This window comes from Chroicocephalus ridibundus, chromosome 6 (genome assembly GCF_963924245.1).
Source record: "Chroicocephalus ridibundus chromosome 6, bChrRid1.1, whole genome shotgun sequence".
In the NCBI taxonomy this organism is placed as follows: Eukaryota; Metazoa; Chordata; class Aves; order Charadriiformes; family Laridae; genus Chroicocephalus; species Chroicocephalus ridibundus.
This window is the reverse complement of record NC_086289.1, coordinates 71,739,489-71,763,085: the sequence shown is the minus strand read 5'-3', so window position 1 is coordinate 71,763,085 and position 23,597 is coordinate 71,739,489. Positions and strand designations below refer to the sequence as shown.

At 44.5% G+C, this 23,597-nt stretch overlaps 1 protein-coding gene across 1 annotated transcript in view; it reads right to left on the bottom strand.

Moving 5' to 3' along the window:
- Window positions 1–23,597, bottom strand: part of FNDC3B (fibronectin type III domain containing 3B) — a 213,868-nt gene that overhangs the window by 81,536 nt on the left and 108,735 nt on the right. Inside the window, exons 5-6 of the mRNA XM_063338682.1 lie at window positions 23,021–23,264; window positions 20,092–20,379 (exon numbers count right to left, since the gene is read on the bottom strand). Coding sequence (XP_063194752.1) covers window positions 20,092–20,379; window positions 23,021–23,264 — 532 coding nt within the window. The remainder of the gene's footprint in view (window positions 1–20,091; window positions 20,380–23,020; window positions 23,265–23,597) is intronic.

Below are 23,597 nucleotides of genomic sequence, written 5' to 3'. Positions count from 1 at the left end.
TAGAGGGATTTAATTGAGCACAGAAAGTCCTGCGGAGGTGATAATCTGAGCAGTGGAATCAGCCTTTCCCCCACCCCAAAAAAAGTCTTGAGGTAAAACATCAGCTTAGAGTAATGAGGTGACACAAAGCAGCTTTATTCCTTTTGGACGGCAGCACGGAGAGGCCTCACTTTCCACTACAGTATTCTCTAATGGAAAACCAGGAACATATTTTTTCTGGGGCTTTTTTGCCGCCCACCCTCCCCCCCTTTTTTTTTTTCCCCTTTTTAAAAAAAAAGTTAATGTAAAAAGTTTGCTTGCCAAAGCAAAAGAACACATCGCACCTAAAGCAAAACGAGCAGGACCTCTTTCTAAAAAGGATAGAACTTTGGCATCGGAAGCAAAAACTACTAATGAAAAAGCGGTAAGATCAGATCAACAGCTTTCACAAATGATTCCCCCAAAGCCTGACCTACTTCTTGTAGCCCAAGAATGTGTCTTTATTTTTGTCTGTGACCTGCTTGAAAAATAAAAAAGTACATCATCTTTTTAAAAATTCCACGCGCTTGGCAGCCAAAAAATAGAATTGGCCGAACGCTGATGGCAGAACTCCAGTGTAAATGCCCTTCTCTCCCTACAAGAATGCACCTTGGGGTGGACTGGGAATGACAGAACTCCTGCTCCATGCATTCCCAGTTTCCTTTTAGCCTCAGCCACTTGGAAAAGAACGGAGTAGTAATAATTCAGGAGAAGAGGAGGATAGCATGATTGGTTTTTTCCATAGCAGATAACCCTTAGAGCGTATTATCAAGTGTATAAACCGGCAGCGTTTAGCCAGCGTAAGATAATACTGACTTGAAAACGACACAGACGGCCTAAAATGGCTACAGAAAAGGTTGAGATGCTGATCCAAGCGAAAATGTTGTTAAAGTCTGGGGTGTTTCAGAAGCCAGGGCTCCCTTCAGCATCGGTACAGAGGTAGGACTGCGCCACAAAAGCCGGGATCCAGGTCTGGAAACTGCGGAGGTCCCGTAGGCTTATCTCGAAGGGATGCTAATCAGAAGCAGCTTCTGCAGCTACAGAGTGTAACAAAAACGCTGCTACTATTTTATTGAAAGTTTATGGTTATTATGTCACCCCTAATTACAACCCCCAGAAGCTAAGCGTGAATCATTCTCAACCTTAAATCCCAAACATGTGGGCTGAATTTTCTTCCCTCTGTCTGCTTTCTAGCAAGGATGCTATCTCTGTCACAGCAGGCAGGAGAGGAAAATAAACCCCGAAGCCCCAAGAAATCTCACTTCCCCCTCCCGTGAAAAACGATCGCTTTGTACAGTGACTAAGTCCTCTGACCCTCGCAGGTCAGGGCTGGAGGTTCAAACTGTTCCAAATGCAGGAACTGACTTTAAGACCGAAGGGAGTTGGGTATACCCAGCAAATAAATAATTGGAAAAAAAAAAACCCCTACATTAGACTTCTCAATGAAAAGCCTACTAAAGAATTTTTTATATTAGTTCCCAAATATACGGCTTGTTCACCAGAAGGCTCTGAGCACCAGACACACCGTGGCTTTGAGTTATGAGGACACGTGGATATTTATGTGGACAACGTGGATATTTATGTCACCGAGAGTTTACACATAAACTGGAGGTGGAAGAAGAGAAATCGCCTTCAAAGACTTTGGAGAGCGGGAGAGAGGGGAACGGGACGCACACACAGACCAAAGGTGACAATGCGAGTGCCAAAAAATTAAGAACTGAATTTAAAGTTGATGAATAACACATGTACGAGCGGGCGTTGCATCACATTTTCTAAAGAACAAGCTGTATCAGACGCTGCGCGTGCGCTGACCGGTTCACGCGCCGAACCTCCCCAGCGTTCTCACCTGAGCCTGGGCAGGTACGAGCGACCACTTGGACACACGTGGCACACGCCCCCCGACCCCTCCAGGCGTGTAGAGCCCACGTACCCCATGTCACTGGTTTGCTAATCCCGTGAACCCTTTTACAAAAACGACAGCAGCGAAAGAAAACTCTTCGGTACGAAGCGTCCCTTCATCACAAGCTTCGAAATCACGGCACCATCTGGAAAGGACAGTGTGTGCCTTTGAGCCCCGCGCTGAATTCAAACCAAAAAAAACCCCATGAATAATAGGTAACGCCCCGTGAAAATAGAGAAAAACGTAAAATTCAAGACAGGGAGCAACAAATATCCACGAGTGATGCCTATAATAACATCAGAGAACAGCTCAGGTTGGAAGGGGACCTCAGGAGATGTCATCAAGCCCCAACCTCTGTCAAAGCTAGAAGAAGCCACAGTACGAAACTGCCCCATGGAAAAACTTGTTATAAAACTGAAGCTAATCTTTTTGGGAGAGAGAAAGCAGCTCACAGAATTGTCATCTTCTTACAGCATTTCAAATGCTTAGTTTCCCATTTCAAGAGCCATAAAAAAATTCTCAGGCTTCGATGGATGGCTGATCTCCTTTCACTAATAAACATAATTATTCACAGTCTCCTGAGCTAAGGAGAACGAGACCTGTCCTCGATCCCTCCCTCAATAGGAAGCTGGTCTTAGCTGCCAACCTCGCTCATAACACATTAAGTGTCGAGCTCAACATCTTTCTCCCAAGCCAAAAAAGTGCAGAATTCCTTCTGAAATAAAAATGATGGACAGGAAAAAAACATCTTATACACTCGACACTGATAATACAGAATTGGTGAAAAGCTTCTTTTACTTGCTCGTTATTATTACCCTATTACCCTGAATTATTACCTTATTGCGGCCTCTCAGTACTTAAAGGGGGTCTACAAGAATGAGGGGGACAACTTTTTATCAGGGCGTGTTGCAATAGGACAAGGGTTAATGGCTTCAAACTAAACCAGGGGAGATCTAGACTAGACATAAGGAAGACATTTTTCACACCGAGGGTGGTGAAACCCTGGCCCAGGTTGCCCAGAGAGGTGGCTGATGCCCCATCCCTGGAAACATTCCAGGTCAGGTTGGATGGGGCTCCCAGCAACCCGGTCTAGTTGAAGATGTCCCTGCACAGGGGGGTTGGACTAGATGACCTTTAAAGGTCCCTTCCAACCCAAACTATTCTATGATTATTGTTACTTATCAGCCAGTGAGGACTCTTCTACTAGATGAGTTCACTGGAGCATTTAGGGACGAGGAGCATGAGAATCTCACAGACATCACAGATGCAGCGGTGGAAAGGTGGGGAAGAACAGGAGGAAGGAAAGGGGAAGCCTTTATGTAAAACAGGAGACTAAAGTTCAGAAAAATTACCTACAACTGCTCGGGAAAGGTGATGGGTGGCTGGGCACGATCCACCTACTTGGCACTAACTGTCCTTGAATAACAGACAGCTGATTTCCTTTTAAATCTCTGTCCCTTCCTCAGCTAATTGAGCACCGAGTATCTGACAGAAAGACATCAAAGCTCTAGAGGTCACCCCCCCCGACACAAACACGTGCCGCTGTCCTCCTTTGCCATCAGGAACAGACGTTCAGTCACGTCAAGGAAGAGCCCAACTAACACTTCAGGTCGTTGTCCTGTTATAACTTTTCCTCTCAACATCTGTTCCCCGCATCTGCCATGGCAAAACTCTTCCTCCTAGGAGGAAGCTGGGGGTGGGGATGAATTCCTTGGGAATGCTCAATGGGTTCCTCCGAGGGACAGTCCAAAAAATCTGAGTTATCCCGTAGATCTCAGTATCTAAGTGATACGATGGCTGTCCCACGCTACAGCACTAGGTTCTCATTCCCAGGCTGCGGGTTACCGGGCTCCGACGGTTCAGAGTAACCTTTCGTAGCAGAGGAGCCAGGTCTAAGACTGGGACCGCGTCTCGGTTGGTATTTTGGTCATCTTTCTTTTTTCAGAGACGCAACCAAGAGTAAATGCTCCTAAAAATTAAATCCTTTCCCAGCAGCTGTTTGGTGCTAACAGGGTTTCAGCACTAAGTCTTGCTGAACTAAAGCTTTTTATTATATGCTTCTGTTAGTTTGCATTTATGTTCCTTTCTGCACGTACGGTACAAATATAATTTTCAGACCTTTCCAACCATACTTCTGAAGACCAAGCACAGCTTTAAAAAACAGGGGGGGAGAAAAAAATACTTGTCATTTCAAGGTAAGTTTGAAGTTTCCATGAATAGTTTGCATGTTTGCATGAACAGCAGCTGTGTATGTAAATGGTTTGCAATAACTAAAAGCTCTAAACTAATTAAGATTTTCCCGCTGCAAATACTGATTTTAGGTTGGTTCTGCATTCTTTCCTTCGCAGAGAGGAAAAGGTCCAGCTCAAGACTTCGCTTCTGGCCACAGAAAGTATTTACTGTTTCAACAGCCTTTCCATTCCAAGGGAATGACATCAGCACTAGCACTTTGCAAACTTTTAGGTTAATTCTCAAGCAGAGCTCCGTGCTCCCAGATATGCCAGTCATAACATGACATGCTTCCTCAGAATTTGTTCCAGATTTACTGGGGCTGTGACCGGCCTTAATGCTCGGAAAGATCTTTTATCAGGCACGTACGGCACAACCTGCAAGTCGCAAGAAAATGAGCTCTTCAAAACGCAGCCCAACTCTTTTGTGAACTGCCTGCCGGTGTCAAAGCTTAAGGCACAAAGAAGAACACGCACAGACTTTTTCATTTCAGAAAATTGTAGCAATATACGTTAAAGAACTCCTTGTACAAGAACAAACCCCAAACTGCAGATGCCGTGCTGCAGCTGATTCGCAGAAACCAGGACGGAGGGGATGCGACACGGTCATCGAGTCCATCCTCCTCCGCTGAAACACGATCATCTATACCTCAAGCATTCCCGAGATGTCCATTTTAAAAAAAATAAACACAAATCAAATAAACAACCTCCTGCCCCGTGATTGTGGCAATGTCAAACCTTCCTCGGCAAGGCAATCTACCACAGTATCCAACTCTCCCCATCACTGGGAAGATTATCTCCTCAACTGAAGCCTATTAGCTCTTTCCAGCACACCCATTGCAGATGATTTCATCACCACTGGCTTTGTTGCAACCTTTCACATAATTAAAGGCATTTTCCCCTCTCTAAACGAAGCAAGCTCATTTCTTTCATATCCTGTATTTACCAGATCGCAGATTCTGCTTACTGCTGTTCTCTGGAATGATTTTTAAATTGGTCTCCATCCTTCCGAAGATGAGGTAGCCACCCTGGCCACGCGCTCCAGCCGGGGCCCCAGCAGCACCACGGAAGGAGCGTCATTCCCATTTCCAGAGCTCACTTTGAGGTTTCTTCTTCCCTTTTTCTATACAGAGTAACCCGATTCTTGGGTTTTGTAAGTCTATTATACCTCCCAGAACTACTGTGCAGAACTATTACACAGTAAAAAAACCAAAACATGCAGGTTTGAGAAAGGCTGGCTAAAATGTAATACTTTGCTCTTGTCTTGATCAAACTGCTTTTCTTTCAAGGCCATTTCAGTTCTCCTCCTGTCGTGTCCTCCTTCCCTCCTCCTCAACCCACTCTCAACCCTATCAGAACCTGACATGGACTATAATTTAATAAGAATCAATCCTTATTCCATCCTTCAGCTCCTTAATGAAAATATTGAATAAAGTCAGACCTAGGACAGATTCCTGCCTAACTCAGTTCGATGCATCTTTCCAGTCTGCCAGGGAGGCATTCCAGGGCAGGGTCATGGATAAACCGCAGGGCCGTGTGCTGGCCGACAGATGTCATGCTGGGAAAAGCAAATCCAGTGCCACCCTGTACACGCACCACCATGTCCACAAGGGGCAAAACCAGGGAGCTCTTCAGCATCAAAAACTTGTGAAAGAAATAGTTCTATTCAAACCGGTCAATCACACCGTGCTAAAATATAACACACCAAGGAAGATTATTAAGCCGACAAATACCTGGATAGGATCTCTAAATAGTAAATATTTCAAACTCCTGCTAATTACATGAAAGCTAATAAAAAACGCTTGTGATAAAGCACGACTGGAGCTCCCACGTCCAAGGTAGAGAGATCAACATTATCCAACTTCAAGAAAAGATCCAATTGTTGAAACACGTTCTAATTCTTAAAAAATTGCTGTGCATGAGCATCTCACTTAAGTTTTCCATTTCTAAGAGCCTTCCCACTGTTGCTATCTTAATTCTCCTGCTAGAATGCCTTACTTCATCCCTATGAGCTTTATCTTTCAGTATTTGACCTTAAAGACCAAACCATATGTAGGAAACAAAAAACCAAGCCACTCCCTAAATAACTGAAGGCAAACAAAGCAAAAACCCTGCATAAACCCCAGAAACTCACATCTTCAGATTTCAAATAAGAAAAAAAAATAATAAATCTTTAGCCACCCTGACTCACTGGGACGTAAAGCAAAGGGTAACTGAGGGGTTTGCCTCAACACTGCTGTTATTTAGCCATGAATTTAATCACGTGTTTCAGAGATGTCCTGGCTGTGGTCCATACCTACTAACCTGCTAGTTTTATCTATTAACCTACTAGTTTTACCTATTAACCTGCTAGTTTTATCTTGACTGCTTCAGTATCCTACTGTCAAAGGGGCAGGATACTCCAAAACACCCGGAGTGCAAATTCCCATCATGTGGTTTGTCTCTGCATCCTGTTTTAACAGAAGAGACCCGCTCTCGCATGGATAAGCACCAGATGTTCTCACATCAAGCAGACGTGGAAGCACTCAGATGTACGTCATGAAGTCACTTCTGCTAAAATGTCTTTTAAAGATAAACGTTAAGTGCGTTCAATCCTCCTTGCCCCCCAGGATTGTTTTGATGTCCGTTTTTCCTTGGGATGGAGCAAGGAAAAGAAGATCAGTAGTAACCTAACAGGGGAAATGAAATGCTGGATGCAAGGGACAAACGGAGTGCAAGTGACACGTTGGGTTTGTTTTTCTCTGCTTCTTTGCTGCTACTGCTGGAAGACAGCAATAACAGCTCCTACTTTACTGGCTAAAGATCTGAGTGAATTCCTACTGTGAACACGCGGTTGGTCCATTAGAAGGCAGAAAAGGGCTTTCTTAGTAAAATACAGCAACCCCCCATCTCTACCACATACATTTTACATCTTAAGAAAGCTCTTTGTACATCTCGCAAAGAAGATAACCGAGGGAACGCACTGCAAACGGCTGCAGCTGGCTGGCTTTGAAGGGACACCAAGTTAAACAACGATATAACCCACAGAAACAGAGAAAGCCCAGGCTGGATCCGCTGCAGCAACAACCCCCTCGCACACAAGACCTCTTCTTGCAGTGCTCTCTTTCCTACTTTTGACTTGCTTTAGCTTATTTTCTGTGTCAAGATATTATTTTTTTTTATTATTCTTTTCGGTAGTTTCCCCTTTGCTATCCCATAGCAGCAGCCCGCAGGCTCCCTGGGCTTGAGAAGACAGCGAAAGCCTTGCGGATAAAACAAGGGCTGCCTGGCAGCGGCCACCCCTCCCTCTTCTTGTCAAGTCCGCTTTTAGGAACGGCACGGCCGATTCACACAGAAGTAGCTCACCAAGAATAACTATTTAGAATTCTGTTGATTTTTATTAGCATAACGTCAATGCTAGAGGCTGCAATTTCAAAGGGTTCTTCTAAGCGGTGCTGGCAGAGGCAAAAAGCTCCCGTTTGCGCAGGCAGGCGAGCGCCCACGCGTGCGGGACGGGTGGCGATACGCCACGTGGTGATGCCTCCACGTTCCGGCAACCCCTCGCGTGTGTGACAGTGTGGCTAAAAATCTTGAGTCTTGACCTAAAGCTTGACCTTCTCATGCCAGAGATGTGGCAGGTTGAGCTCTTGGCCCGGAAGGGACAGACAGCGTTGGTTCCATGGGTCGCACGTTGAATTTGCGCCAGAAAGAGCAGCAGCTCAATGCCATTAGTCGCATCAGGCTGGCCGACTCCGAAAATAAGATTTTCTTCTCTAGTCTTGCCCCTCCTATACGGACATTAGGTATCACTACCCCGGAGCCCACTGCAGTTCACCAAGCATGACAGGATGAGACAGACTGAAGTAAACGGTTAAAAAATAACAACAACAACAAAAAGATACACCATCAATCCTTGCCAATTAAGGAATTATTTTAATCAATCATTGTCCTTTCCTACACCTTGCTTGAGGTGCAGGAAGGTGCCTGAAGACTGTTATAATGTAACTGAGATTATTTCTTTGCTTTAAACAAGCATTACCTCTCTTCTTTCTTGACTTTCTTCCTTTTCCCTGTCTTTTCTGATTTGGTTGGATTTACAGGAGCTATATTTGTATTAGATACAGCTTTGCAAACATTTTTCTACCTATTCTTTCGGGAGTTTGTCCTGTTTGTCTCCAACAGGTCTACCTGTTGTTGCCGTTAATGCCTTTCATTTCTAACAACAAGACATTTTCTCGATTTGACAAGGAGACTGAAATGTCTTCCCAAAATTTTTGGGGAGCTCCCAACTCCCACTTTCTCAGTAAAAATCGCCTGTTCCTTGGGAAAAGAGACTGACCCCCCGTGGCTACCCCCTCCTTTCAGGGAGCTGCAGAGAGCGAGAAGGTCTCCCCTCAGCCTCCTCTTCTCCAGGCTGAACACCCCCAGCTCCCTCAGCCGCTCCTCACAGGACTTGTGCTCCAGACCCCTCACCAGCTCCGTCGCCCTTCTCTGGACACGCTCCAGCCCCTCCATGTCTTTCTTGTGGTGAGCGGCCCAAAACTGGACACAGCCCTTGAGGTGGGGCCTCAGCGGTGCCCAGTACAGGGGGAAAACTTCTGCAACGATCACCACCTGACCGCCATTGTGACCCTGGGCTGACACAAGTGGCCTGGCCATGAAAGCCCTCCAGGTTTCTCCAGCCCAAGGGTGGAGGAGGAGGGGAGGGTCAACTGTGCCGCCAAGACACCCACGCTTCTTAATGTGTGAAAGGCCTCAGTAGCAACTCAAAAGGACGTCTGACGCCAGCTGTGAAATGACGTTATGTGATGTTTACAGAGGCAAGATTTCCTCTCGGAAAGAAAAGGTCCCCTTCAATCACAGCGACTGACTCTCAGCTGCCGGGCAAAGCCAGAGCCCGAGCGCCACAAATGCAAACAGTGAAAGGAGTCTCACGACTTCTCCTCCTTACACTGATGAAAAACGCCAGCTTGACAGCACCAAAAACTACTGCCTGCCCTTCCCAGGAGGGTCACAGAGGGCTCCGCTGCCTCTCGCCACCAGCTCGAGAAGCAGCCGACAGCACGGACACGTCTCCCTGCAGAGGCGGCCAGCGGGACCTCCCATGGCAGAGGTGATCCCTGCGCCCTCTAAGAATTGAGGTGAAAAGCACAATCGCCATCAAACACAGACTTGGACAAATCTCCAGTGTCACCAGTCCAGGGTTTTAAATCCTCTGACCGCTGCCCCATGCCAATCAGGAAATATTTTTCTCCGAAAATCTATCCCCAATGCAGGGGGACAAAGGCATCAATATTGAACCCAAAATAAAACTTGTTTCTCCCAACCTTCAAAAATACAACCATATAAAAAATGGCCAATAAAAGCCTTTGATAGTCTGCCCTTTAAACACAATAATGGCATTTTATTGATAAAAAAAAAAATACCCTAGCAAAATAACCTGCAAAACTGCGTATTTGCACAAGAAAACAAGCAGACAGCACAGCCAAAACAGACTCCATAGGAGCCCCAAACTTGGTCGGGATTAAACGGAGCTCCTCAGCCAAAATTAACAACCTCCTTGGCAATGAACCTCGAAAAGCCACAGAATTCACTACAACAATCTGAAGGCAGCAGAGCACTTCCCTCATGCAAAGGCATAAGGCTGCCCGTTATAGTCTAAGAAACTTTAAGAAAAGAACCGTAAGTCAAAATTTGCCCTCAGTCACAACTCCTCAGCGCTGCTCGAAACAAAGAAGAAATTAATGGAGAAACGTCTTCGTTACCATAGGTAATGAAAAGTGTTTTGGGATGCTAGGTTTTATCAATAACCACTATTTAGTGCTCTCAGGAACAGAGCCAGAGCGAGCTATTCATCCTTTACGAGAAGGTAAGCAGGGAAGACTTTCTCTAAAGCCGGGCAAATACAGAAAACGTGTCATCTTTTCACTGTTCTTCATTTTGTCTTAAGATTTACATTAAAGCAGAAATCTTACTTCTCGTCACCACTGCATGGTGGTGACGAGGTTATTTTGCTAGGGTATTTTTTTTTTATCAATAAAATGCTATTATTGTGTTTAAAGGGCAGACTATCAAAGGCTTTTATTGGCCATTTTTTATATGGTTGTATTTTTGAAGGTTGGGAGAAACAAGTTTTATTATCTGCATGGTTTTTGGAAGAGGTTAGATTCCACATGAAAAGTCTGTTTTTAAGGGGCGGGGGGACCCACTCCAAATTATAACGCTTGAAATACAAAGATTTTTCTCGGAGGCTGCACTGGGATTTTTCACTGACAACCTCGCGAATGGCTGCAGGGTCACCATGCTTTTTTGAATGAACCCCCGTCTGGCTTTTCTGTTACAGACGTAAATTATTGACCTCTTTTTCCAGGTGAAAACTACGAGATAATCAAATTGCAATGAGTGCTGGGGGAGATCGCAGTAATCCAGGAAAAGGAAAAACACTTTTTTCTTTCCACTCACCTCAGGCACTTCAGCTCGGAGATGGGGAGGCGAAGAGCTCACACTCCCCTCTTTAAATCAACCCAAACATCTCTAGATTGACAGCAGAACAGAAATAAATTCTCTTCCTCATTACAGGTGACAATTGACTTACTCGACTAATCCCAGCCTAAACTGCTTTGCAGTTACGTCTGAATGATGAACGACAATTACGTGAGCTAGAATTATATTAAAGAGAAATTTCATAAAGATCAAGTGCTACATTCCTACAAGGCAAAAGTTAAAAAAGGCTGACATGATGTTATCGATGCCCACCCTCGCCTGGGCTACCAAGACGATGAGGGGATGGAACACCTCTCTTGTGAGGAAAGGCTGAGGGATTTGGGTCTTTTTAGTCTGGAAAAAAGACGGCTGAGGGGGGGACCTTATCAACACTTATCAATACTGAAAGGGTGGGTGTCAGGAGGATGGGGCCAGGCTCTTCTCAGTGGTGCCCGGGGACAGGACAAGAGGTAACGGGCACAAACTTGAGCATCGGAAGTTCCACCTAAACACGAGGAGGAACTTCTTTCCTTTGAGGGTGGCAGAGCCCTGGCACAGGCTGCCCAGAGAGGTGGTGGAGTCTCCAACTCTGGAGACATTCCAAACCCCACCTGGACGCGTTCCTGTGCCACCTGCTCTGGGTGACCTCCAGAGGGCCCTTCCAACCCTGACCATTCTGTGATTCTGTGATATGAAGAATGTACTCAAGAAGGTTTAAAAAAAACCCCCGATCTACAACGTCTGCACCAATCAACTACTAGTGAGCTGGAAGAACTGCCTGTGCGATCAGCAGTCCCGTACGGGATGAGGGCAAAATACAATCTCAGACATTTGCACAACCAGTTTCACAACTGAGAATCATTCCAAATGTTGAAAATATTTCTCAGAAATATCCACCTGATTACAGCTCGCTGGGAAGCCTTCAACAAAGCTACAGGAATTTCAACTCGATCTGGATTTCATTGCCGAGATGAAATTCAGGCAGAAGTCACATGAATCACGGTAAATCAAAGCAGCTGCTTCTAAGCACAGCTCCTTACAGAAAAAAAAAAAATAAACAGAAAACCAAACTCAAGCTTCGGGACAAAATCTTTTCTAACAAACCTTGGAGAAAATCAAAACGGCTGCTTCATTTTAGAAGAACGTCTGTTCGTTCTGTTAATTGCATCGCCCTGCATTTCTAAAAACAAAGTTTCCCCCTCCAAGAAAAGAAAATATACTGAAGGTCACAAAAACTTTTGAAATCAAATTGCACCCTTCCTCAGAAAAAGAAAACTAACCGATAGGTTTTGTAGCCCAGCCTCAGAGAGTTAGATAAACAAATCCCATTAGCTTCAGCGGGACATGAAATTTCCTTTCACCGCCTTTGCAAACCCAGATGAATATACAGACGGACATTGTTCAGAACATCTGGGTATACAAACAAGGGTTGTTCATTAAATTATTAGACTTAAAGGTGTTTTATTTTTTATGCTCTGGAGGGAGGAAATGTTCTACCTCTTCCCTATAAATACCCTCTCCCTTCTGGCTCAGTGTCCCAGATATCGCCAAATAAGGGAAAGACGGTTCCCTTCCTTTGACGGTGGTCCACGTTATCTCCTCCGAACTGGTGAGAACACGCTGTTTATCTTGCTCTGAAGCTCTGAGACCTTTGTGTAACTCTACTCCCCAGCACGGGGATTTAGCCACTGAGCATTTAAGCAGGATGAAAACGGACTTGATATGGGTTTTTTTTTCTGTTAGTTGGATATCTATAAATTACGTAAACTCCTAGGAAAAAGCCTCAGATTTCAGTCTTCTGGATTTGACTGTCAGTTGTAGCAGAAGCTGCAAATTCTTGAGATAATATGAAGATCCTCGGGGGGAAGAGGTTGTGCCTTACGTCATTCAGCACCAACTTCCTGATAAATCATGGAGCAGATAGCTTATCCATCTCCCCCCGCCAAGGAGATCCTGCTGGCGAGATGACACAAGGGAGGGATAAAAGCAGATGAGAACAAGAGTATGAGAGTCTACGGGGGTTGATCAGGATTGTGAAAAAACAGCCTTGGGGAAAAATCCCAGACACCGTCAAAAGGGTTTTCAAGTCACCACTAAGGTCAAACGAGAGCCCTGGACCCAAATTTCCCCACTCTTTACTAGATATAGAATAATGGAATCATAGAATGGTTCGGGTTGGAAAGGACCTTAAAGCCCATCCAGTGCCACCCCCTGCCCTGGGCAGGGACACCTCCCACCAGCCCAGGTTGCTCCAAGCCCCGTCCAACCTGGCCTTGAACCCCTCCAGGGATGGGGCAGCCACAGCTTCTCTGGGCAACCTGGGACAGGGGCTCACTGCCCTCACAGTCAAGAATTTCTTCCTCATATCTCATCTAAATCTCCCCTCTTTCAGTTTAAAACCATTCCCCCTCGTCCGATTGCTACATTCCCTCATAAAGAGTCCCTCCCCATCTCTATGCCCTACACTTTCCCAGGTGGACGTGGAGCTGTGTTTCCAGCAGGCTAGCACACTTGTGAAGATTAGGGAGCTTCAGGCGAGGTTTATTTTGTCTGAGCTTCTGTCATGAGCCCGAAAAATGGAACCAGAATTGCAGTAACCCCCCTGCCCCATTTGTGCCTCAGAGCCGTGGACGCCCAGCAGACCAACTCTCAGAGCAGCTTACAAAGATGACTTAAAAGCTTATAAAGACGATGTATCCACAGCTACCCTGATGTTTTGTTAGCATTTCCAGTTACAAAAATTCTGGATGAGACCAGGTTTGACACATTTATGTTCACCTCTAAAAGTAGCTGACATCGAAGATGGGAGAATATTGTCCAAGTAAATTAAGAGATGATGCTCCCATTTAGTTGATGAAGAGACTCTCTTATCAACAGCTTCTGGTGCCTAAGTTACGACACTGGTTCTTTAGTCTTTCAAGATAAGTGCATAAAAATAGAGTGTGAATATCTCTTCTCTCCCTGCCCCAACCCCCCGGAGTTTGCAGGACTCTGTGCTAACGAAGCGATGCTGGTTATACATCTGAGCAATTCGTCCTGCTGAAGAAAAGACATAAACTGAGCCTCAACCGGGTAAATTCTTGCATGCATACACATTGACATGAACCTGGGAATGTACTTTGCTTGAAATCCGCATAATGTCAATATGTTTGTAGCATATTCATCAGTCATTATAGAGCTGGCTTAAGTGCTTACTTTATGTGATTATTAGGTAAAATAATCTTTAGTAAAGAATCTGTGTGGCCCAGCTAATGGAGTTGACCGGTCGACAAAGGTGTATTCTCAGCATGTGAACATCAGAATTATCTGAAAGCCATAACCGTTTTTGTTTTCTGCCTGGACAAACCATTTCACGGCCTATTCTTTTTGAGAAAATACAAAAGATAAAGAACGTTCAAGAAGCAGGCACATTTCCAAATCGAAACAAACCAACCCACAAGCTCGGTGATGTTGCGAGAGATAAGGTAGAGGCCCGAGAACATCACACTGGAAATTCCCTGGTGTCACAAATTAACTGTGGTTTCTCAAGTTCAGACTAGTGCCCTAATTAATGCATCCTATTTCCTCCCGCTTATTAAAACTTAAAGAAAAGCAGCATGCACAGAACACACAAAACATATTTCTAATTAGATATAAGTCTAAACAACTCAGCCAAATAGCGTTTGCTGAAACTATTTAAAAAAATGCAGCAGGAACAGTAACACTATTCAGATCTCATACGTGATGCTGATCCATACTCACAAGATTCAACACGTCTCTGTTTCCAGTAAATATTGTTTCACATTTCATTACTTGGTATAATACTAAAAAAAAATAATAAAAATCACATATCCTGACAGATATATTTTAGTCTTCAGAGTGTTTTTTTTTCCATGTTACTAATAACATCACTGTGTCAGTTTTGACGGGTTGTCTTCAGGAGACAATCTTGTTAAATCTCCGTATTTTACGGAAATAAATACATTGAGGGAAATGAGGAAAGCTGCACTGATTTGGTGTATTTTGGACACCATTTATGACAATGTTTTTTTTCTGCAGAACATTTCTACGTTGGTATAACAGAGGTCTTTATTAGTACATACCCAGTCACCAGTTCCTGGATAGAAGAACACAGAAGTTATGTATATTGCCATAGTGTTTCTCAGCCTCTGCGCTCACATGGACCCAAAGTGATGAAACTAAGCTTTAAAATCTATAGGATATACAGGCACAGATACATATACAGCCCAATAAGCTCGCAAAACAGATTCAGGACCAAAATAGAAAAGAATGGACAGGATCTAGAATGAGTAAGTAGAGGAACTTCGCCTGGTTCCTGTCTGCATTGAATCATAGCTCCCTCAATTTCCCTTTAATTTGCAGGCTCCGGGTTCACAAAAACCCAACTTGATACTACTAAAAAATAAAAATAGAAAAAAAAACCTAACCACTTTTCCTAAATATGCTATAAAGAAGAGAGACGCAGAACAGGACAGGGTTGTATCAAGAAAGCGTCGCTTCTGTTTCGTTCTTATGTTGCCACCCCTTCTGCAGCACGTACTGACAGCTTGCGGAGCGGATCCCACGCAGCTCAGGGAGAGCTAGAGCTACCCACGTCTCCTGAGAAACGCCCGTCAGCAGCGTGGGCAGGAATATGAAGCATCTGAAGCAAAGGTTGGGAGTACCTGAAGGCTCCTTCAGTGCACAAAATCCATTTTACAAAACCCTCAATGTCAGGAAAGAAACATCTTTGAGTTTTCAAGCTGGTTGTACACATGTGACAAAGGTCCTACAAAAGTTTATGATGTATCTATAGTCTGCAACAACTCGAACTCTTGAACAATTCCAATCTTGTTTTCTCCCTTATCCGTATGTAAAGCATGCCAACTCCACATGTAAGAAACCAGCTGCTCAGAGAAATGAGGTGGACTCCAGGTTAGCGTTGATCACTTCGGGCAACTGACAAGCAAGTCTGCTTTTCAAAAAACAGTTAGACGAGTTCACAGACAACAGGCCGACAAGTGGGGCACCAAAATGACTAGGCAGGACTCAACCCTCTATCATGCCCAGCAGACCTGGATGCTGGTGGAGGAGCAGGGACTGGTGCATGGGATGGTGCTGGGCTTGCAGGTTCTCCCCCAGCAGCATCTCCACCACGACTGCTGAAGACTGACCAGTGGGCTAGATGGGCCTCTGCTCTGACCCAGGGTGGTGAGCCCCTGGCCCAGGTTGCCCAGAGAAGCTGTGGCTGCCCCATCCCTGGAGGGGTTCAAGGCCAGGTTCGACGGAGCTTGGAGCAACCTGGGCTGGTGGGAGGTGTCCCTGCCCAGGGCAGGGGTGGCACTGGGTGGGCTTTAAGGTCCCTTCCAACTCTAACTGTTCTATGATTCTATGACCCATTAGGGCCAAATCTTCTCAAACCACCACAAAAAAAAAAAATAAATTCTTTATGGAACACTTACATAAAGATGCACGTGACTCCCCCCAGCGCTCCCTCCCTGCCCAGGCTGCTCTGTTTATTCTGGCACCCAGTTCCCAGCACCCACCCAGCTCCCGGACAGGATGCACATAACAATCCATCTCCCGCTTTCTACTTTTACCCATTTGAAGTGGTTTAGTTTGGGCTATCTCAGGTTCTTCAAACTTGAATGAGGATTAAAAAAAAAAAAAAAAAAAGATTTTTATCTGATTTGAACGAAGAAAAAAAAAAAAAAGACGACGTTTTATGTTTTATTAGCAAATAGGGGAAAGCATTGTAAGAATGTTCACAACTGCTTATGTTCCCACAGTACTTGCAGCCGCACACAAAACTTCTCAAACTACCAGATCCCTACATGACCAAGAAATGAACCACTGAGCACATGAGAAGGAAGTGACTCAGACTGAAATTCATAAAGGACAGCATGAATGGGACAGGATTTCCGCTTACAGCTCTTTTTACATGGCGAGGTTCCTTTCTAAGAAAAAAAAAAAATAAAATCCAACACAAAACCCCAACCTTGATCCCTCCCTCTCCCATTCAGTTTTTAAAACAGCTCTGCAGAAAAGCTACAGTATGGATTTTAAATCAGAATCCCTGCAAAGGCTTCTGCCTGTACAAGACTGCATCCATCCTACCAGAGCAATAATTCCTAACTTTTCAGGCAATTATAAGCCATCGGTTTCCATTTTTTGCCTTAAAATACCATATTTCCAGCATCGCTAGAAATCTTTATTTACAAGTGCACCTCCCAACACAAAGGCACATTGCTCTCAATGGAAAAGGGGAGAGGCAACGCACTTAAATAAATCCCTAATCTGAAACTGTGATTTCCCTACTAAAAAGAGTTTGTGATGCCAGGCTGCAGGGCCGGCCTGGGATAAGGGTTCATAATAGAAGTATCAACGTACGTTTGACGCGCTGTCGTGCTGTACAGAGCACAGAGCGGCAGAGGAGCACATGCTGGACCTGCAATTGAAGAGGTGACTGAACCAAAAGCACTCCCAGAGTCACTGGCTTATTTTAAGTGCTATCAATGACGCCATTACCCCATTTCTTCCACCAGTGCTGAATCAGCTTTTTGGAAAACCCCTGCTTCTGTTCATATTAGAAGGAGTCAGTAAATTATTGACCCAGCACAATTTTCCTTGAGTGCTTACTCAAATGTCATGGGCATAATACAGGCAAGTAGTGTATATATTGATGGAAAAGTATGTTTTTAACTAAAGTATCTCCTGTCCTGTGATACACATCATGCCTTTTCAAGGAAAAAAGTAGAGTTGTCTTTGCATTGTACACTAGAACTTTTTCCTCAATATTATTCTTACAGTATTCCATAACAACCCCAGTGCAGTGGCAGCAGAGATTGCTTGGAGGAGCTCAGTAAGGAGCAACACGTCTCCTATAAGGACAGACCGAGAGTTGGGGGTGTTCAGCCTGGAGAAGCGAAGGCTCCAGGGAGACCTTAGAGCCCCTTCCAGTCCCTAAAGGGGCTCCAGGAGAGATGGGGAGGGACTCTGGATCAGGGAGAGGAGCGATAGGACGAGGGGGAATGGTTTTAAACTGAAAGAGGGGAGATTTAGATGAGATATTAGGAAGAAATTCTTGGCTGTGAGGGTGGTGAGCCCCTGGCCCAGGTTGCCCAGAGAAGCTGTGGCTGCCCCATCCCTGGAGGGGTTCAAGGCCAGGTTGGACGGGGCTTGGAGCAACCTGGGCTGGTGGGAGGTGTCCCTGCCCAGGGCAGGGGGTGGCACTGGGTGGGCTTTAAGGTCCCTTCCCACCCAAACCATTCTGGGATTCTATGATCACACCCCTCAAAGAAATTACTACCAAGCACCAAGGAGCAGGCCAAGCATTTACTTAAACACAGGGGTAGCAGATCCAAGAACAGAAAAGCCTGTCTTCCACTTCCCCGTCACAAACGCCACCATGCAGATCACATTCCTCTAACGCTTAAAACAGGCTCAAGTCGCCTCTCAAAGCATCGGCTTCGGAGCGGCTGGACCTGCCAGCAGCGAGCTCCTCCCCGTGCTCCCAGTGCCGCCAGTGCTCTGCTTCCGAAAAGCCCAGTCCCTAAGGAAAAACAACTGGGATTTTGGCTGTGCAAGCGTCAACTCCAGCAGCGTACAGGGCTCCCAAAGCCCCGCTCCCTGGATCGCTCCGACAGCCAAACGCCCAAAATAAGCACAGCGGCCACCATCGCACAACGTCCCCGCCCCCAACCAGATAAGAACTGACAGGCTACAAAACACATCGCCGTCTCGATTAAGAACTTCATGCAAACAAACCCACCAGCTCCGGTTCTCCCTCACCTTACTCTAAGTTTCACTCTAACTTCCTACATTCCTACTTGTCTCTTAAGAGTTTTTTTGGCTAAGTGGTTTTCTAAATAAAGGCTCGTATTCTCTACGTATTATATAGATATTTTTATAGTTTTTCCAGGCTATTCTGCAATTTGGGAAGCAGCCACACAGCACCATCAAATTTTTAACTATTAGCAGGCTTGAATCGATACACGTCCACAAAACGTGCAAGTTTAAACAGCTTTGCTGCTTGTTGTTTCTGACACATTCTTTTTCTCGGCTATTCTAAACATTTCAGCATTCTGTTCTGTCATTTTAGCAACATGAATTAAAATTATCAAGCGCTCCCAGATTGCTTTTAACTCTCACCCCAGTTACCTGTATGGCCACATTAGTCAGGTATCAGGCAATAAAATCCCCAAATAATTCAAGAAGAAACAGAGAAGGTAAATATAAAGCAGCAGATATGATTAGAAGCTTATAAATATCAAGTGGAAACTTATTTTAGGGCGTTGTTTTGGTGGGAGCCATTACAAATCCGCTATGACAAAATCCATAAATAAGAATATTAAAGGTCATATACGCTGATTGACAAGGACTAGTTGGGAAGTCTAACGTAGTGATTCATTTTCTTGCATTAAAGCATTCCCAACCACAGCTCCTTGCTAATTCTGAAGACCCGGAAGCACAGCTGCAAATCCTCATTCCTTACCAAGCCAGCAGCATTTTTTTTCCCTTTTGGCTATCAGTTGAGTTACTTTTCATGAGTATTTATTTCAGTGTTGTCTCACGAAAGTAAAAGTACACGGGCAAATAAATACACACAATATATAGATAATGGAAAAACTACGCTGTATGCATGAATTCACATGGGAGATTTCAAAGTGCGCTACATTATAAATATCCTAGACCATGTGGATATGAGCCTACTACAGAAAACTTTGTTCAGCCTCCTGCAGTTGTTGCAATCAGCAAAGAGACAGGCAGAGACCAGATCAGCGGAAAGGTGTAATAGATTATAACAAGTTATTAAGGCAAATTTAGGTACAACGGGCTACGTGTAGAATGGCTTGTGATAAATGAGAGCTGATGAGACAAATGACCTCATCTTTTACCGTCGACTTTCAATTTCTTAATGATAAGCCTGCAAAAATGTTGAGGAACATTATTTTCAAAGTTACAAGATTTATTTAACCACTAATTCCAACAGCTGAGACTAAGCATTTTCTTCTCAAATTTCTTCCGCATCAACTACTCTTACTTTCATATAAGCAAACTCTTCAGCAATCATCTCTAAACGTTTCAGTAAGTTTACTACGTTCACCTAGGAGATGCAAAGTAGTGCTACCAAGTGGCCACATTTTGGTTAGAGCTCAATTATCCGCAAGGATTTTTGTGAAGTGTCAAGATCCCTGTACGAAAAGCAAAATAAAACCAAGAACTTGCCTATCAAATGCATTTCTGTTTCCGATAGACAAAAAGAGAATGATGCCGCATCTACCAGGGAGTAGCCATCAAAGATGGGGAGGCAACTGGGTCGGCTTACAAAACAAATAGAGTATAGCAAGCTCAAGGTTTATATTTGAGTTCACACTGTATTAACACTGTCTTTATGTGTGGGTGGTAGTGTTTTTTGGCATAGTCACCAGCTCCATATACAGGCCGTCGTAAGCCGGAAAGGTGCAATAAAAAGGAATTAAAAATAAATAAAACCGTCTTTACCGTGTGGGTCTTGTTCATTTGACTTCGGGCTGCTTCTGGCTCTGCGCTCCGGCTTCTTCACGGCCGGAGCCCCCCCGCCGCCGCCGCTGCTTGCTCCATTGTGGCTCTTTGCATAACCATTATATACGGTCGCGCAGCTGCCTATATGGCTTTTGTAGATGGAGGAAGGAGGACTGTTCAGACGGTTTTGGCGATCGATCTGCCTGTCTTTGAGTTTTTTGTGCTGTGGTTTGCTGTACTGGTCTTCCCTGGTAATATAGCTGGACATCCCGTATAGTGGTATGATTTCTGAAATGCAAGGATTCACCCAGGTTAACGCAGAACAACAAAAATCACTGAATTTTTTTTTTCAGAAAACCAAATTCCTGACCACCTCTAAATCAAACCGTGCCAGATTTTCTTGGAGATGGATTTTACAACCAGGGTTGTTTTTTTTTTTTCTTGTCTTAAAAAAGCTTTTCTGCAGGACTGATCCATTTTTGGTATTATATTAAGTGTGCTCATTTGCTCTTTGAGATTTTATAGCTCTTTGGATGAGCCCATATGAACAAGAAAAATACAGCAATTAGGGCCACATTTTTCCTCTCCTTTTCAGTCTCTGTTTTTCGGGGACGCAGATTTCAAGGAAAAACCCAGGGAGACCGATATTTAGGAAAAAGCCTTCATGAGTTCACAGCAATTTAGCAGTTTCTTCCCCAGGGCCCGACTGGACAGAATAAGCTGAGATGCCCTGGTTTCAAGCTGCCATCACTGATTACACATAATTTAATATCCCAGTACAAATAGATTTTACAATCGTGTCAACTGTGCCTGCCTAAGGAGAGAAGTGCAGCATGAAGTGGAAGCTCTGAGTAAATAAAACTGTCTAAAAAAAAAGCTTGGGAAGTATCATCAATACCATGTGTACACTTCAGAACGACTTCATTAAATACAATCCTTCCCTTTCCTCTCTCCACGAATGACTCTCTCTAACCTAAGGCGGGTCAGCTTGCAGGAATCAGAACATTGTCTGCTTTTCTCTATAGTTCAGTCCTCCTTTTTACGCTCCGCTTTCAGTCTGAAGCTTGAGCAAATTTGTGCCCAAAACAACAATTTTACCTTTGTCAGCAAAGTAACCATTGACGCCCGATATATTCTTCATATTTTTTTCTACATCCATTCTGAAGTTATCGTAGAAACTTCTGAAGCAAACAAACACCCTGTTGGAAGCTTTGTAAGTTGAGATTGCCATGTATACTGTAATTATAATTATTTATATGCACATATATATAATTATATATGCACTTACAGTTTTCGAAGTTGTTTCCACTAGCCAGATTCTCTTTCTTCGCTATTTCATTGAGTCTTGGCCTTCACCTTTCCTTATCCAGCTACATGATCGTATTCGCATGCTCCCAGCAGCTAACTGCCTAAAACCAGCATGCTACAAATAAATGCCATCTCTTTTTTTTTTTACAAGTCATTGTATGGCAAACGGGCAACAGTGGATTGATACTCATCAGTACAATATTCGCCACTTCAATTATTTTCACAGAATCATAGAATTTGAGTGTTACAGGTATAGGGCATCCTAGTAAAGCAATCAAGGATTTTTTTATTTCATTTTGTAAGTTGAATCGGCTTTTTGGTATCTCCTAGCTATAGAAATATTCATCAGCTACTTAGCTAGCAGCTCTATGTTCCCTTGGCACAGCAGCATGTTTGCACACAAGACTTTGTCTAGCAATCTGACAGGCCGTCCTGCTCCTGTTCTGCCTGTCTACACCATCCTGCTGGTTTCCTGAGCTTCCCACTTCCTCCTTTCCCAGTATAACGAAGCTAAGCGTCAGCTGTAAGGGGTCCATTCCTCATTAGAAAACTAGGTCTGTTGGTCAGCAGAACCTTCAAGGGGTAGCATCAACAGATATCCCCCCTCCTCTCTTTCTGCCTCTTCCTTCCCACTCCAGAGGAACCTCACTTCTGGTGATTGACGGAACCTCACTTCTGGTGATGGAACCTCACTTCTGGTGATTGACGGAACCTCACTTCTGGTGATGGAACCTCACTTCTTCTGGTGGTATGGCTTAAACATAGTCTTTAGAAAGGCTCTTAACTGCAGGCAGTTCAGCACTAACGTAAACCCATGAATCCTGAACTGATTTCCATGTTAAACATCTCAAGCAGCTTTGCCGATTACTTTTTTGGTGAACACCCTCTTTCAGATTACACAAAGATTTATCTCCAGGGTGGCAGAGACACAACAGAGCATAGTTCAGACAAAAATATGCCCCTTTCACTCCTTTTCTTGCAATTATTTACTCATGGCCTGATTAGGGTTGCCATGCTACCCTTTGGTATCGGACAATGCTTTTCAGTGACTTACTGCAAGCCTCAACCAGAATAACAAACAGAAAATGCCTGCTATTTCTTGGAAAACCACTGTGGCCAGGAGCGGCCGGGGGGCAGAAAGCACATCACGGCCAACAGGAAGCGGTATCCGGCTTTTCCCACTGGAAATGACTGCGGCAAGCCCTGCTCGGATCCAGCCCTCCGTATCCATCCTTGTTCCCAAGCCAGGACTGACACATTTTGTCGCTTGGTTTTCTGTGCAATGCCTCATCGTGACACAGCAAGAGCAATCGGCGTGACTCACGTCCCTAGTTCAGAACACAGGATGAGGCATTTTTTCCCACTGTATTTACAAATTAAGTTAAAATTGACTTTGTTTCTGCAACCTAGTGCTGTGACACAGGATTGTCCAACATTGCTGCACTCTGGATGCACTCCCCAAAGCTTCTCCTGATCTGGATGTTAAAGGAGGAGGCTCCATCCATGTGGGTACAACCACTCTACAAGTTCCCCAATTAACTTCTTTCCACTCTTGGTTTCACTTGTCCCAAAAACTTGCTGAACAGAGGTGTGAAACACCCATATCTTCCTTCCAGCTCACCTTGTTCTCCATATATTGTAGGGGGAAGATGATGCTGTGGGAAAAACTGTGGTGGCATGTCCCCAGGTCCAGTGACAGGAGGATAAAAAGCTGTATGAGAGTTGTGAATAAAATGGGGATGGTGCGTCAGGTATGGAGGTAAGTGATGGGTTGGCGAGATGGCCGAAGGATAGCTAGGAGGGTAACACTCTGGAGATTGGGGGGTAACCACCACCCTCCGAACGCCGGTGTTGTCTTCTATCACCTGGAAGGGAAGGCAAGGAAATGAGCACATTATCTGAACCAAACATATTTTTAAACCAGCACTGTTTACGGTTTGTTCTCCCATTAGAAAATGGTGGATCCTCAGGTTTATCCATAAACACATTTCTAAAATTAATATCAGCAGATGTTGTCATAGTGGTGATGTGGCTTTTCTTGGAGACTCGGATAGCCACACTAATCACTGGGAGACTCGCTGCTGCTGGTGATAACTATGTGGCTAGGAGACAAAATAAATAACCTGTATTTAGGGAGTGAAACAATAGAAAGAGGAACACAAGGCACCAAAATAAGAGTACTCATTGGGACCAAACCT